The 13,165-nt window shown below is 30.1% G+C and overlaps 2 protein-coding genes across 2 annotated transcripts; both read left to right on the top strand.

Moving 5' to 3' along the window:
• Positions 1-3,022: 3,022 nt before the first annotated feature.
• Positions 3,023-3,343, top strand: MONOS_14785 (uncharacterized protein; the record flags this gene model as incomplete). The annotated part of the gene is made up of 1 exon (XM_067867615.1): positions 3,023-3,343. One exon carries the CDS (start codon positions 3,023-3,025, stop codon positions 3,341-3,343), a length of 321 nt encoding a protein of 106 aa, XP_067728200.1.
• A 286-nt stretch (positions 3,344-3,629) lies between these two features.
• Positions 3,630-4,061, top strand: MONOS_14786 (uncharacterized protein; the record flags this gene model as incomplete). The annotated part of the gene is made up of 1 exon (XM_067867616.1): positions 3,630-4,061. One exon carries the CDS (start codon positions 3,630-3,632, stop codon positions 4,059-4,061), a length of 432 nt encoding a protein of 143 aa, XP_067728199.1.
• Positions 4,062-13,165: the final 9,104 nt, after the last annotated feature.

The following is a 13,165-nucleotide window of genomic DNA, read 5'->3' as shown; positions in this document are numbered from 1 at the left end:
AGAATTATTCATGAAAAGACACTTAATGATTGAAAAAGTTAAAGTTGCTATGCGTGGTGTTCTTCAATTTTTGATGATGATATAATTACACATATCGCTTATAAGCTTTTTGTTAATTGGTTTAAAGAATCTCAGTTGCGTTTGGGCTGCATTTTGCGAGAGAAACAGCAGCAGAACTGGAAGAGTTCCCGAGATGGATAGATTGGAAGAAGAAAGAAGGGGAAATAAGCAAAGAAAAAGAGGAAGAGGAGGATCGAAAGAGGAGGATTGGAAGAGAAGGAGAAGAAAAATGGAGATGTGCAAGTTAAGCTTCTTGTTTTTTATTTATCTAATTTACAATAATTAACATTCTTTTTTGATATTTTGTTAATATATATTATTTTTTTTCTCAATTTTTTTATGTTTTTATTTGACAAAAATAAAGCGAAGATAAGAAAGTTTGAGTTTTCTGAAATGCAAAAAGCCTTTAAGAAAAAATAGAAATGTTGTTTTTGCTTTTATCAAATATAAGTGATGTATTTATGATTTGTTTAAAACAAAAAAAAAGAATGCTTGTTTATTTTGTTCTCAACAAAAAATAGTAAATATTGTTTTTATTGATTTTGAACTTCAAAACAGAAATCATTGATTGTTTGATCTTCTAGTTTATTATTTGAGATTAATCGATAGTTAATTAACAATTAACAGACAACTCATAATGACAAACATGAAGCTATTGTGTCAACAATTTTTCATTTCCCACCTTTGTTTCATCGTATATCATCTTTCACTCTTTCTTCAACGCAACATTCAGAAGCAGAGCACATGAATTGATAGATAGCTCAAAAGGAAATTATTTCCAAGCTTCATATAGCATTCGTAAAGACCACTTAAAAGTTTTTCTCTGTTTTCCTCTTATTTTCTTTTCATCTTTTTTGAAAATGACTCCAAATATTTTTTTAATAGTGTATCGTTTAATCATATAAAATATTCAATATTCTTCAAACAATAATTGGCAAAACGTTTTTTCAACAAAGTTGTTTCTTTCATCAAATGTTTCCCATTTTCATTCATTAAGTGTCTTTTCATGAATAATTCTCTGAGGCAAGTCGAGTTAAATTTTTCTTTCACAATTTTTTTCCATAAATCCTTTCATTTCTTTAATTTCATGTAACTTTCTGTACCACTGCAGCTATTTTAAGTGTTAATATTATTATTGGACAAAAAATGTTAATAACAAACAAATTAATTTTAAATAGGTGTATATTCTAATATCTGTAAAATGGACAAACGATTTTGCTTGTTGTTGATTTTTATTTAAGCAGATCTCCAATAAAGCAAAGAAAACAATGATCTTAACTTCTGTTTCCTTTGTTCAAAATGTTTTAAAATAAATAGCAAACAGATTATGAATAAGAATCAAAAATAAACATGTTCATACGAGGTCACACTGTGTTTTTCGTTTTCCATTCAAAGATATGGAAACAACCAATTCATCATGTTGATCTAACCCATTATAAAATTTTATTGTTCATAATAAAAGAAAGATCGATAAGGAGTGAGAGTCGTTCAATAATCGTAATTTAATAAACATTAGAAGCTACAAATAAGAAAGAATATGTTAATCATTTCACGCGATTCGACTGTCACCTAGATAATATTTCGCCTCTTTTTGATATGATTGTTGTTTCCTTGCGAACCCTGGAAGCCACAATCATGAAGCTGCCTTAAACTGAATTCGTTGCACACACACTTTAGCAATGTAACTTTCGCGTGTTTATTTTGCTCTGAATTGTAAGCTGATGCCATTCGCAACAGGACGAACCTTTTTTTTTCAAAAAATATCGTTTCAAAATTTCAAATATTAAAATTATGAAAACTGGCTTAATACAAACCATTGAATATGCTTTGGATATCTGAAAACAATTCTTTCCCATTGTTTGTATGCAAAAACATATGTTTGATCATTGTTGCTTCGTCGTGTCCGGATTTGGTGACAAGAAAGTTCCATACATCTGTGCACTTTTCACTCTGCCGAGAATATGACAAATGAGAAAATTTTTTGCTCCATGTTTCAAAATTAATTCTATTTCTACTAGCAATTTTCAAGATCATTCAATGGGATGATCAAAACACTCCATAATTTTCGATAATTAATTATTTTGTATTTCAATTTTTTCCATTTGCTTTGCTGATTGAGAGTTTCAACAAAAGAAGGATGCTTCTATCCATTCCGTTTGCATGAAGGGAAGCAATTTAACTCCAGTTGTATTCAATAATCAATTATAAAGAAATAAAATATGAAAAACAAATTCAATTGTTTTTGAATAAAAACAGTTTTGAATTTTGCTTTTTGATACGTGTTAATCTCTCGAACTTATTATTTGCATATAATCATTGTGGCTTCTGCTTTAAAAACGATATTCATAGTTCCAATTATGAACGAAAATTTCTGTTATTCTACAAATGTTTTCATTTTCATATTCAAATAATTTGAATCTTCTTTTAATTCTTCTTCTTCACAGACTGAACTAAGCACAACCTTTTTCAAGAAATCCGACTTGCGAATCGATGCTCTGCTCTTCCAGATTGAAGTTGATCTGTAAGAAAGGTCAAAATAAAGGAAATTTTGTCTTAATAAAATCAGTATAGCCTTTATTTTGCCTATTTGTCAAAATAATGCTATTATATCAATTTTTCAGCTGCTCGATATTTCTCTGAAGCTGCTTTTTAGCAACTGACTGACATTCTCCATTGATAAAGAAGTGGGGAGCTGGGTAGAGAAATTCAATGTGAAGACTTTGGATGCAAGGAAATGAATACAAAGAACGTGGGAGAAGCATTTGAACAAAGTCGAAAATGCAATTCCAATTAGGAGCCTGAACAGAAATCCATATTATTTTCATCATCTTCATCTTCTTCCTCCTTCAACTCCCAGTCAACTTTTTCCTCTTTCAATTGTTGTTATCTAATTTTTTAGATCAACGGAATTGTTTCAAACCTTCTTTGGGCTGACTACCGTTTCAACAGGCATAACCAGTGCATGCATCCCTTGAAACACGCTTTGAAGCTGCACTCTTTCATTGCCAACTGTACACTCACACATATTCTGTCTGAACAGCCAGGGGTGAAGACGCTGTTTGTGCATAAAGTCGAAGGAATCGGAGTGTTGTGCGACCCAGCGCCACTGGAGAAGCATTGGAAGGGAGGAAGAGTTGTGGGCTTAAATGTGATGGAGAGAGGAGTGGAAGACAAAGGATGCTTTTGGGGGAGAGTGGAAACAACAGGCGGAGAGGAAACGAAGGCTGAAACAGAGACTGAGGCTGAAGAAGAGAATGGAGAAAGAGAGAAAGGAAAGTTATAGGATGAGATATAAAGTGAGATAAGCAAATCCAAAATTTATCGAAGCGAAAGAAAAGCATCAACGTAATGGAATGAAAGCAAGACATCTTCAAACACATCTCAGCCAGTGCTTCCAGACAGAACTAATTTTGCAGCTAATTCATCGTTTCAGTGCCCCCTGATGGAGTACATATTGAATGAAGAAGAGAAATAGAAAATCCACTTTGAGGCAATAGGTGCCATGTGGATCGATGTGGATGGGCTGCAGTCGCTGTTTGTGCAGACAATAAGGGACATTCTGAAGCAGAATGAAGCGAATGTTGATAAAGAAAAAAGAGAACACAAAACAACAAAAGAACACCACAGCTCTACTTCTGAAGCAATATCACAAGGCAAACAAAACAATTTGCTGTCCAAATGCAATGAAACAACAGAAAAAGCACAAAACATCATTTCTCGTCCAGAAATACATCAAGAAAACCACAATTCCTTCACCTTTGCTGCGTTCTCATCCAACTAGCATCAAGCACTTCCGCACAGCTTCTCTCTTCTCCCCTCTTTTCACTCCTTCCTCGCCCTGCTACCAACCCGCGTCTCCATCAAGCAGGTGCGGTGCACGAAAGATGACACAGGCGGTAAAGAGTCACATTCAACTGCTCAGATGGACAAGCCCTTCTCAGACATCACTCACGTCGACTGGCAAAGGCTCTTCAAGGAGAGCCAGAAGAATTGCCAGATAGAAATTGGACAACAGAAGAAGGTTTACCTGTTTGGATACATTTGCGTTGAAAGGCTCAGAGGAATGAGCTTGAAGAAAAAAGGAAATGCGGATTCTTGGTCAGATGAAGGTGGTGATTATTAGTCAATAAGCACTGCCTTTTTGAGAAAGACTGATTAAGACAATTATATTTATGAGTATTTTCCTGTTCAAATCATGAATTTTTAGTGTTTTTCTGTCAATAATAACTATTTGATCAAGAAGACTGGTCATTAATCTTCAATGGAAAACATGCACTTTTTACAGCCGAAAAAATGTCGAAACGTTTGAGGAAAACATGTGGGTGATTATTTTTGGGATCACACTTTTTTTCGGGCTTGAATTTGAGAACATTTTTAAACTGGCAAGAATTGAAGTATTAAATCAGATGAATTTAATTTTTTGAACGATGAATATTAATGTGAATTTTGATGAAAAAAAAATGTTTCTTCATGCGTTTTTTATGGATAATCATTATTAATAACATGCTTTTTTAATATTTGGGACAGTATTTCGCTCTTTCTGACTTTTGTTCCACCCATAATATTACGCCTAATGAATAGAATTATATTAATAAATAAAGGAAAAAAATCAATTAATAAATCATAAAGAAAATCGAAAAAGCAAATACAATAAAAATTAAATAAAAATCGAAAATGAAAAAAAATAGAAAAAATTTTTATCATAAAAAAAACAATTAATAATAATGATAAATATTAAAGTATATTCACTTGGTTTTGGCATAATGTGAAATTATTCACACATATTTTTTTATACAGTCCATTTTTTGAAAGTCTCCTGGGAAACTGAATCTGGACCCAAGGCCTGCAAATTCTTATCCAAAAAAAATTTGAATAAAAATAGGAAGGATTCAGTTTAGTCCTCAAACTGAAAAAAACAGTTATCATTGGATAAGCAAGACTTCAAAAGATGGACTTTATAAAAAAGTTATAAATATTTAGAAAACTTCCTCCATTGTGGAGTTGCTGTCAATTGATGAATTTGAGTTAATAAAAAAATCAGACAAATTTGAAGAATTATTCTGACCTTCAGAGCTATCAAAATTAAAAGAATTGAAATGTGAATAATTATTTATGGTTTGAAAATGAATAGAGCAATTCTTTGGAGAAATGTTTATTTCTTGCATACGTAACATACCTGATTCGCTTTCAATGGAGCAGTTTGAATCTTCACCTATTAAAGAGTCATCAGAAAAAAAAGTGTTATTTAATTATGTTGAATCATAATTAAAAGCTTTCAAATAATTCATTCTATCCTTTATTGTTTTCTTCACGCTTTTTCCAATACTTTTATCCATTTCAATATTAAACGAATTTTCGGTCTTTCCATTACCCAAATAAACTTTCCTTTCCTTTTCGGTTTTTCTTTTTCTTTCTCTATAATTTATTTCTACAAAATTCTGAGAATCAATACTGCTGAGAGGAGAAGACAATATTTTTCTATTTTTCTTTGTGAAAAACAAAAATTTCTTCATTCCAGAGATGATTAATTCACCCCAGATATTGTCTGCTTCTATTTCGTGTCTATCAGATTTATTAAGATATATCAAATTTAATATTAAAATAAAGATTTTAGTTTATAAGAAAAAATTATGTTGATCAAATTAAAAAAAAATTTAAACACACTTTAAAAATATATGTTTCGTTTCATTTTCTCTTTGTCCGTTGGTATTAAAAGACAAATCAGTAGAAATTGTTGTATTATCTTGTTCATTTATTGTTATCTGTGTATCACTATCAGAAAAAGAAATATTATCAATATTAAAATTAATAAAATTATTGGCACAATATTCAGAATTGCATTTAGAATTGAAAAAACAAATTAAATCATCAATAGTAATTAAAACATTATCATTTAAATTATTATTAATTAAACGAGTTAAATGACCAAATTCACTATCGCACTCACTTTTCCCGTGGTGCTCTGCGAAAAATGACAAAGAACAAATTTTATTAGAAAAAATTGGAGACGAATTAGATAATAAAAAGTGTAATATGTGTGAGTCCCTATAATGGGGACCATTATCACAAAAGAACTGAAAAGAAGAAACATCTTTGAAAATATCAAATTTCTATAATTGTTTTAATGATTCCAACACAAATCTAAAATCATGAGATAAAATTTCTGAAAAGAAATTAAAACAAAATTTCTCAAGTTTATAAAATTTGTTAACTTTAAAAACAACAAAACACAAGTGTGAAATTTGTTTTTTTTCATAAAAATTTTTACAAGTTTCGTTTCTTGTAATGGGCAAAGCCCAATTCTCTTTGAAGTCCATAATGATGGAAACTTCATTTTGTTTCATGTTATTTTTCACGTGATAAAAATAATCACGCTGGCATTTTGCCATTTTTCTATGGTTTTCAATTAATTCTATTTCTTCTTTTTCTTCATCATTTAATTTCTTATTCTTTTTCATTAATTCTTTTTCTTTCCTCTCTAAAAAATTACCTCTCTCACAAATATCACAAAGATCTGTCCTTTTCTTGGCTTTTTTAAAATTCTTTGTTTTTTCACAAAACGTAGAATAAGCCATTTTGATTTCCAATTCATTCGTCATTTCAGAATATAAATTCTTTTTTGTTTTTTCTATCAGTCTTTTCTCTGTCGGAGAGAAAACTGTTTCTTTTTTTTTATCTTTTATAATTTTCTTTTCTTTTTTCTTTTCAAATTCAGATCGAGAGGAAGTTTTGACGACTTCTTTTCGATCAACATCAACTGCATGTTGATTTTTTGAGTTCGCATCATTTTCACACACATTTGTAATAATGCAAGACTGGGATTCGTTCAGATCGTTGTGCCGAGGGTTTTTTTTCACAGCTGAAATAGTAAATACAAAAGAGTTTTTGATCAAAGGCAGTGAATATAAAAAACGATATTGATAAAATTCCAAATTGTTCAGAAAAATGCAAATGAGCAAACATTTTTTTCGTTTTCTTCCGTTTTCACAGCTACAAGAACTGTGGCACAACATCCAGGATTCTGCCATATTAAATTGGCTTGCTTTATTTGGTGACAGAAAATACAAGAAAACTATCGTTAACGAAAAAATAGAAAAGACAAACATTTCAAATTGGAGCAATTATCCTTTTTTTGTTCGTTTGAAGAAACTGTTTTTTCCTCTAAAAAATCTTTCCAAGCTTTTTGGGAGTAATAGAATTCGCTTTTTGTCACATTCCAATCACTCTTTTCCAGTTTTCCCATGGGGAAAATGTTTGACACACAACCGAGAACCAAAACCCTTTCATGCCTATTCAGAACAGAAAGTAGCTGCGAAAGATTTTCCAGAAGTTTGTTTATTTTTACTGTTCAGCAACATTAGAAACATTAATAAATCCAGATAAACAAAGAAGTTATATTATTATTATCATTCAACAATTTTAATTAATGTTCACACTTTTGTAATTGCTTTCAATTACTTCCCGAAAGGATTTACCAGGTTTGCTATGATGGATGAAGTGAATTAAGCATCCCTCCGGGTCCTCCGAATCCATGTCGTTCAAAGCTTTTGACAGCTGTGCGGCATGCCTGCTTTTTGTTGAGCGAGGCCTGTCGGAATACACTTTTTTTTTATTAGTGTTTATCATGTATCTATAATGGTATATTTCTAATGAAATAATAATCTAATGTATTTTCTTGAAATATTCTTTTATTTTTGCGAGAGTGAATACAATGGAAAACAAATGACATGCAAAGAATGACTGGGTTTGAAATACTCTGAATAACGAAACTCACATGTTGCAGACTGAAAAGAAGAACTTTTATCTGAATAAAACAGTGATTGTTATGTTATCAACTTTGATGAAAAACCCCATTCAACGCAACTTTTGAAAGATATTAATATAAACAATATTCAACAACAATCCGATTTTTATTATCACAATAAATCACTGAAATATATTCCTTTCGATGTCGGAATCTCCGAACTTTTCTTCTTTTCTCATCGCTGTCTTTTGAACTATCAATCACTCACGAATGCGTAGTTGCAAACAACAAAAAACAATTCTAATAAAAGATCTTCAATCGAAAAAAATGAGAAATTAACTATAAGCTTTAAAAATTTGCACGCACATCAATTGCAGATAGAATCTTCAAGAAAAAATATTGTCTTTGTTTCAATAGATTGATGATTTGTATCTTGAACAATTGTCTGTTCGGTATAAATGTGCAAACATATAAAAAAATGTGTTGATTTCATTGTTCCATCATGGATATCAGATTTGAATGGTAATTAGTGCTGGATAAGTCTGTTGAAATCATGACAGATATCATTCAATACTTTTTTTCTGAAAAAAATTAACCAAGGAATAAAGAAAAATTGATAATGAAAAAAGGTTTATCAGAGATAATCAAACACACAGACCACTTATTGAGTTGCTTCGATGAACGACTGTAAAAAAAAAGTGCTATCTTTTTTTGCAACATTGATTAAAGAAGAAAGAAATGATTCAAGTAATCCAGAACTCGAACAATTTATACTCATTTGTCTTTGTGCTCGAATGATGCTTGCAATGCATATGAACATGATTGAGGATTTTCAATGTCAGATTGAGCCCGTCCAAATAAATCTTCAGAAATAGTATCATAATACTATTTGAGAATCTCTTTATTATTTTTATACAGAAGCTTCATATATTGTTTTTGCTTCGTTTTCAGCTGTCAAAAAATATCAAAGTGAACTTTTCATAAGAGTTCCAGAAGAGAGGTGGCTTTCACAATATTCAATGTTGACTTTTTAATCTATTGAAATTAAAATTGTTGAGAAAACCAAAAATCTTGATATGTTTGAAAGAAGCATGCAAATATTATCTGAAGTGAGAGCTTCACGAAACATCTGAATCTCCTTCTTTTCTGTTGAATGTGGCCTTTGCAGTTTTTTCCGAATTATTAATCATATCTTCATAATACAAGTTATTTAACGATCAGAGCATTGAGTATTGATTTTCTGTAACTCTGCAAGTATGTTGACCATGCTCAAGTTCATTTCTTTTGTCAATCAAAATTTATTCTCAAAAGAACATTTATTTTATTATCCATAAACTTCTGAAGCATCTGAAAACACATTCTCAATAAACATTCCATTATCGACAATCAATAATTATCATGTGATTATGAAATGTTCTGGTTTTCAATCTCCATCTTTTTTCTTGAAGGAAAAAAAACTTCCGTTTTCAAAATCATTCACCCCATTTCTTTTCTTATCGTTCAAACAACATTTCTGTTGATGGATCTTATTCTTTTTCGAAAAAGGAAAAAAAGACTTTCATCCTCAAACAAATTGTTGGTGAGATCAAAACGAAACTCGAAAATTCTTTATCTGATTTTTAACATTCAATCCAAGTTGTTACTGTACTCATTCTTTTGCAATAATGATTGTGAAGCATTTAACAATAATGAGTTGTTGCATATCCATTTTCTTTTGCATTCTAATCAAAGACATTTGAATTTATTGCGCCTTTTTGTTAACGAAAGATAATTCACAAAATTTTGTTATTTGACATGGCTGGTAATATGCAAATGATTATTGATTGCAAAGCTAATGATCGAATTTATGAGATTTTATCAACAGAAATGTTTATAAGTTTGAATATTTTCACTGTTTAACTGAAAGTTCGAATGTCAGTGTTTGAATATTTGTTAAGGTGATATTTGATTTACTGGAATCTTTCGATGAAAATGAACAGAAACAGAAAAAAGAGGAGATTGATGGATATTTTTATCAAATGAACAAGGAAAAGTTTTTATATTTTTTATCATCAAAATTGTTTCATGAAATTGATAAAATGATTGATAAGGAGAAAACGAATTTGAAAAATTCAAAATTGTTGATGAAGAGAGTTGGATCTTTCAAAAATGAATAAAGATTTTTATATTATTCTTTTGATGAATAACTATTGAGAAGATGAATTTGAAAGATGATAATTGATGAAGATTGGAAAATGAATATGAAAAAATTAAAACAGCACGTTGGTGGTGGTTAATGTTTCCTTTCGCTCGACGATGGTGTTTCAGAAAAAACATTCAGGCAGTGTTCTTTGTTTCGTTAAAGTTGCATTGAGCAAAATAAAAACGATGAAGTTTTTGAAGAAGTTGAAAAAGCTTTAGCAAATTTGAGTCACTTTGAATAAGATGAAGGTGTATTTCGATTTCATTTTTAACTTTATAAATTGCATTCTCCTTTTTCAATAAAAGAAAACTGAACGAGAACTTTTGGAAATGAAAACTCTGATGCAATCTCACATCATTAAGAGCACAGAAATCTGAACAGACTTGCTTATTTTGATTGCTTGTCAGTTTTTGATTAATCGAATATTTCACAAATTTTGTTTGGAAGGAATACTATCAAATGAATTATCCTTTGCAAAAATTCAAGTGAACTTATTGGAAGATTAAATGAAACGCATTGACTGACGAAGAAAAATGAAATGAGTAAAGAAAATATGATAGAAGTCAATATTTGATAGAATGGACGAAAATATGAAAGTTTATCTTAAATATTTGCGAAATACCGAATAAAAAGCTTGTTTGACGGAAAAGTTTCATCTTTCTTTTATTCAAGCACCTGAAGAAAATTGCCGAGCAATTTGTGTTCATTGCATTTATTCATTTCTAATTGATGAAGAAGGAAACAGAATTTTCATGGTCGATGATTTGTTTAATGTTAAAGCCATATCTCTCAATTCATATAGAAGATTTCATCAATCAACTTTAGAAGATAAAAAACATTAAGGATTATTTGCATTGCTTTATGAACACTAGACGATGCTGCAAAAAGAGGAGGATTATCAAATGGAAGAAGATTAATAAAAAGCCAGTGAAGAAAAAACTGTTTAAGTGGATGAAAGATGAAAAACTTATAAATTGAAAAATGAGAATGCGATTTTGCAATTCAGAATGAAAATGATGTATGTTTTTGTTTGAAAAATGATAAAGATTGTTTTTTTTTTTTTTTTTTTTTTTTTTTTTTTTTTTTTTTTTTGGCACATTTAAGAATGCAGAAAAGATGAAAATTACAAACAGTAAATTAGACTTTAAATGCTTCGATTTTATATCAATTCAAAAATTTTCAAGCATTTGATAGATTTTTCGATTTTTGTCACTGTTTAATTGCAATTAAATGAATTGACAAATACTTTAAAGAAGATATAAAAATTGAACTCTTCACTTTTTTGTTTCTATTTATTTCTTATTTGAAAGTCAATGTTTGATAGCTTTTATCTGTTGAACAAATAAAAAGATATTGAACAGTTTGTTTTGCTTGTTGGATATAAGCAAAACAAAAGAGCAAGTTGACTTGAAGCAACTGTTGGGGTGAGTTCGGAAAAGGAAAATGCATGCAAAATTAACAAAAACATTCTCAGAAATAAGATACAGAAACAACAAAAGAAAATACGTGGAAAATGGATTCAATAAAAAAGACAGAGGTTGAGACTGGTTCATTCAATGAAAATATCAAATCTCAATATTCAATTAATTTATCATTTCCAAAAATATGAAGTTTCCTTAAATTGCAAACAAATAAAGTCAAATCTCCAATTGCTTCCCAGACGATGGTAAAACATGTCTTTTCTGCATATTCGTGTCACTGCATGAACAAATTGACACTTTTCATTTTCTTTGAAAGTTTATTTTAGTTATATCCTTAAATATTGAATTCTTTTATCAACTGATGATCAAAAAAAATATAATAGAAGCATGCTCAACATTTTGAATCAATTAAAATGACATACGCATCAATTAATGAAAGCAGTTAGTGTATGGAACAAATCGATGTTTTTTTCACAAAATTAAAAATTATGCCCCATTTGCTTTTTCAGGAAAAAACCAACATTTACGAGAAGACCTGTTTGGAATAAAAGTTCATGAACTTCAATCAAGAGCTTTTGTTATCTGTTTGTTTGATAAGAAATTTTAATTATTAATAATTTATCAATTGTTTTTTATATGATAAATATGTTTACATATACGCAAAACAAAACATCATCTTTGTTCATTCCAAAAATATTTCAAATGCCGTTTATTATTATGTTGAAACTTGCTTGAAAAACAGCCTCATTTACACGAAATCGTTCTTTCCTCACATTTATCATATTATTTTTGTTGGAATGAAGATTTATTCAATTCCTTATTTTTTTCTTTTGCTTTTTTTCTTTTCTCAAAAACTGATAATTCAATTCACTGAAGAAATTTTTCTTTCTCCATTAAAAAGGTTAGATAATATTTTTTTCTTCATTAATTATCTATCGGTGTTTCATCGTTAAAGAATACAAATGAAACAGATAAAATTGGAAACGTGAATTGTTTTTTAACTTAATTGAAATCTATTTTTTTTTTACACAAAAAGATGCGTTCTGAAACAAATTTGTTGTATCAACCGAAATAATAAGGTTCTTCAATTTACGCTAATTTTTCTTTTTCGTTAATCTCATTCTTTTATTTTTCTTCCCTTTCTTTTCCTCATTGCATTCTATTGCCTCCGCTTCTTTCTCATCTTTCTCATCTATCTTATCTTTATCCTCTTTTTCTCTTCCTCTGCCTTTTCTGCTTTTGCTTTCTTTCTGTTCTCAGTAGCTATGCAAAATGAAATCTGCACACTTCCAAAGTATCAATAACTGTGATATTTCGTGCACAATTACTCTCTATACATCCCAAACCTCCTTTGTTTTTTTCATTTCTTTAACCTGTCTCTTTCCAAGCCCTTCTTTTATCGCACTTGCGCATTATCTCCAAAGGAGGCAGTTTTTTCTGCATGTTCAGCTTTTATTGGAACGTAAATGCGGAGTGGTTGCAAAAGACAAAAAAGAGGATGTTGAAGTTCTGATAATTTTGAGGCACAGGAGAATTTTGAAGAGGCTGCATTGGATCGTGCATGGCAGAGAGGTTGAAGCGATATTGTTCGACGAGTTTTGGTTGAACTGTGGTGATAATATGAACAGGGATGAGATTTGATAATTGCAAGTGCAGAGAGGTGAAAGGAAGAAATGCAGGAGTTTGAACAAATATTAAACACAAATTGAATGCAATTCACAGATATGAAAGTGCTTTCATGAAAGCAAAAAAATGAGG

This window comes from Monocercomonoides exilis (assembly GCF_001643675.1).
Source record: "Monocercomonoides exilis strain PA203 chromosome Unknown scaffold20-1493094, whole genome shotgun sequence".
NCBI classification, from domain to species: domain Eukaryota; phylum Preaxostyla; order Oxymonadida; family Polymastigidae; genus Monocercomonoides; species Monocercomonoides exilis.
This window is presented reverse-complemented; position numbering and strand designations above follow the sequence as displayed.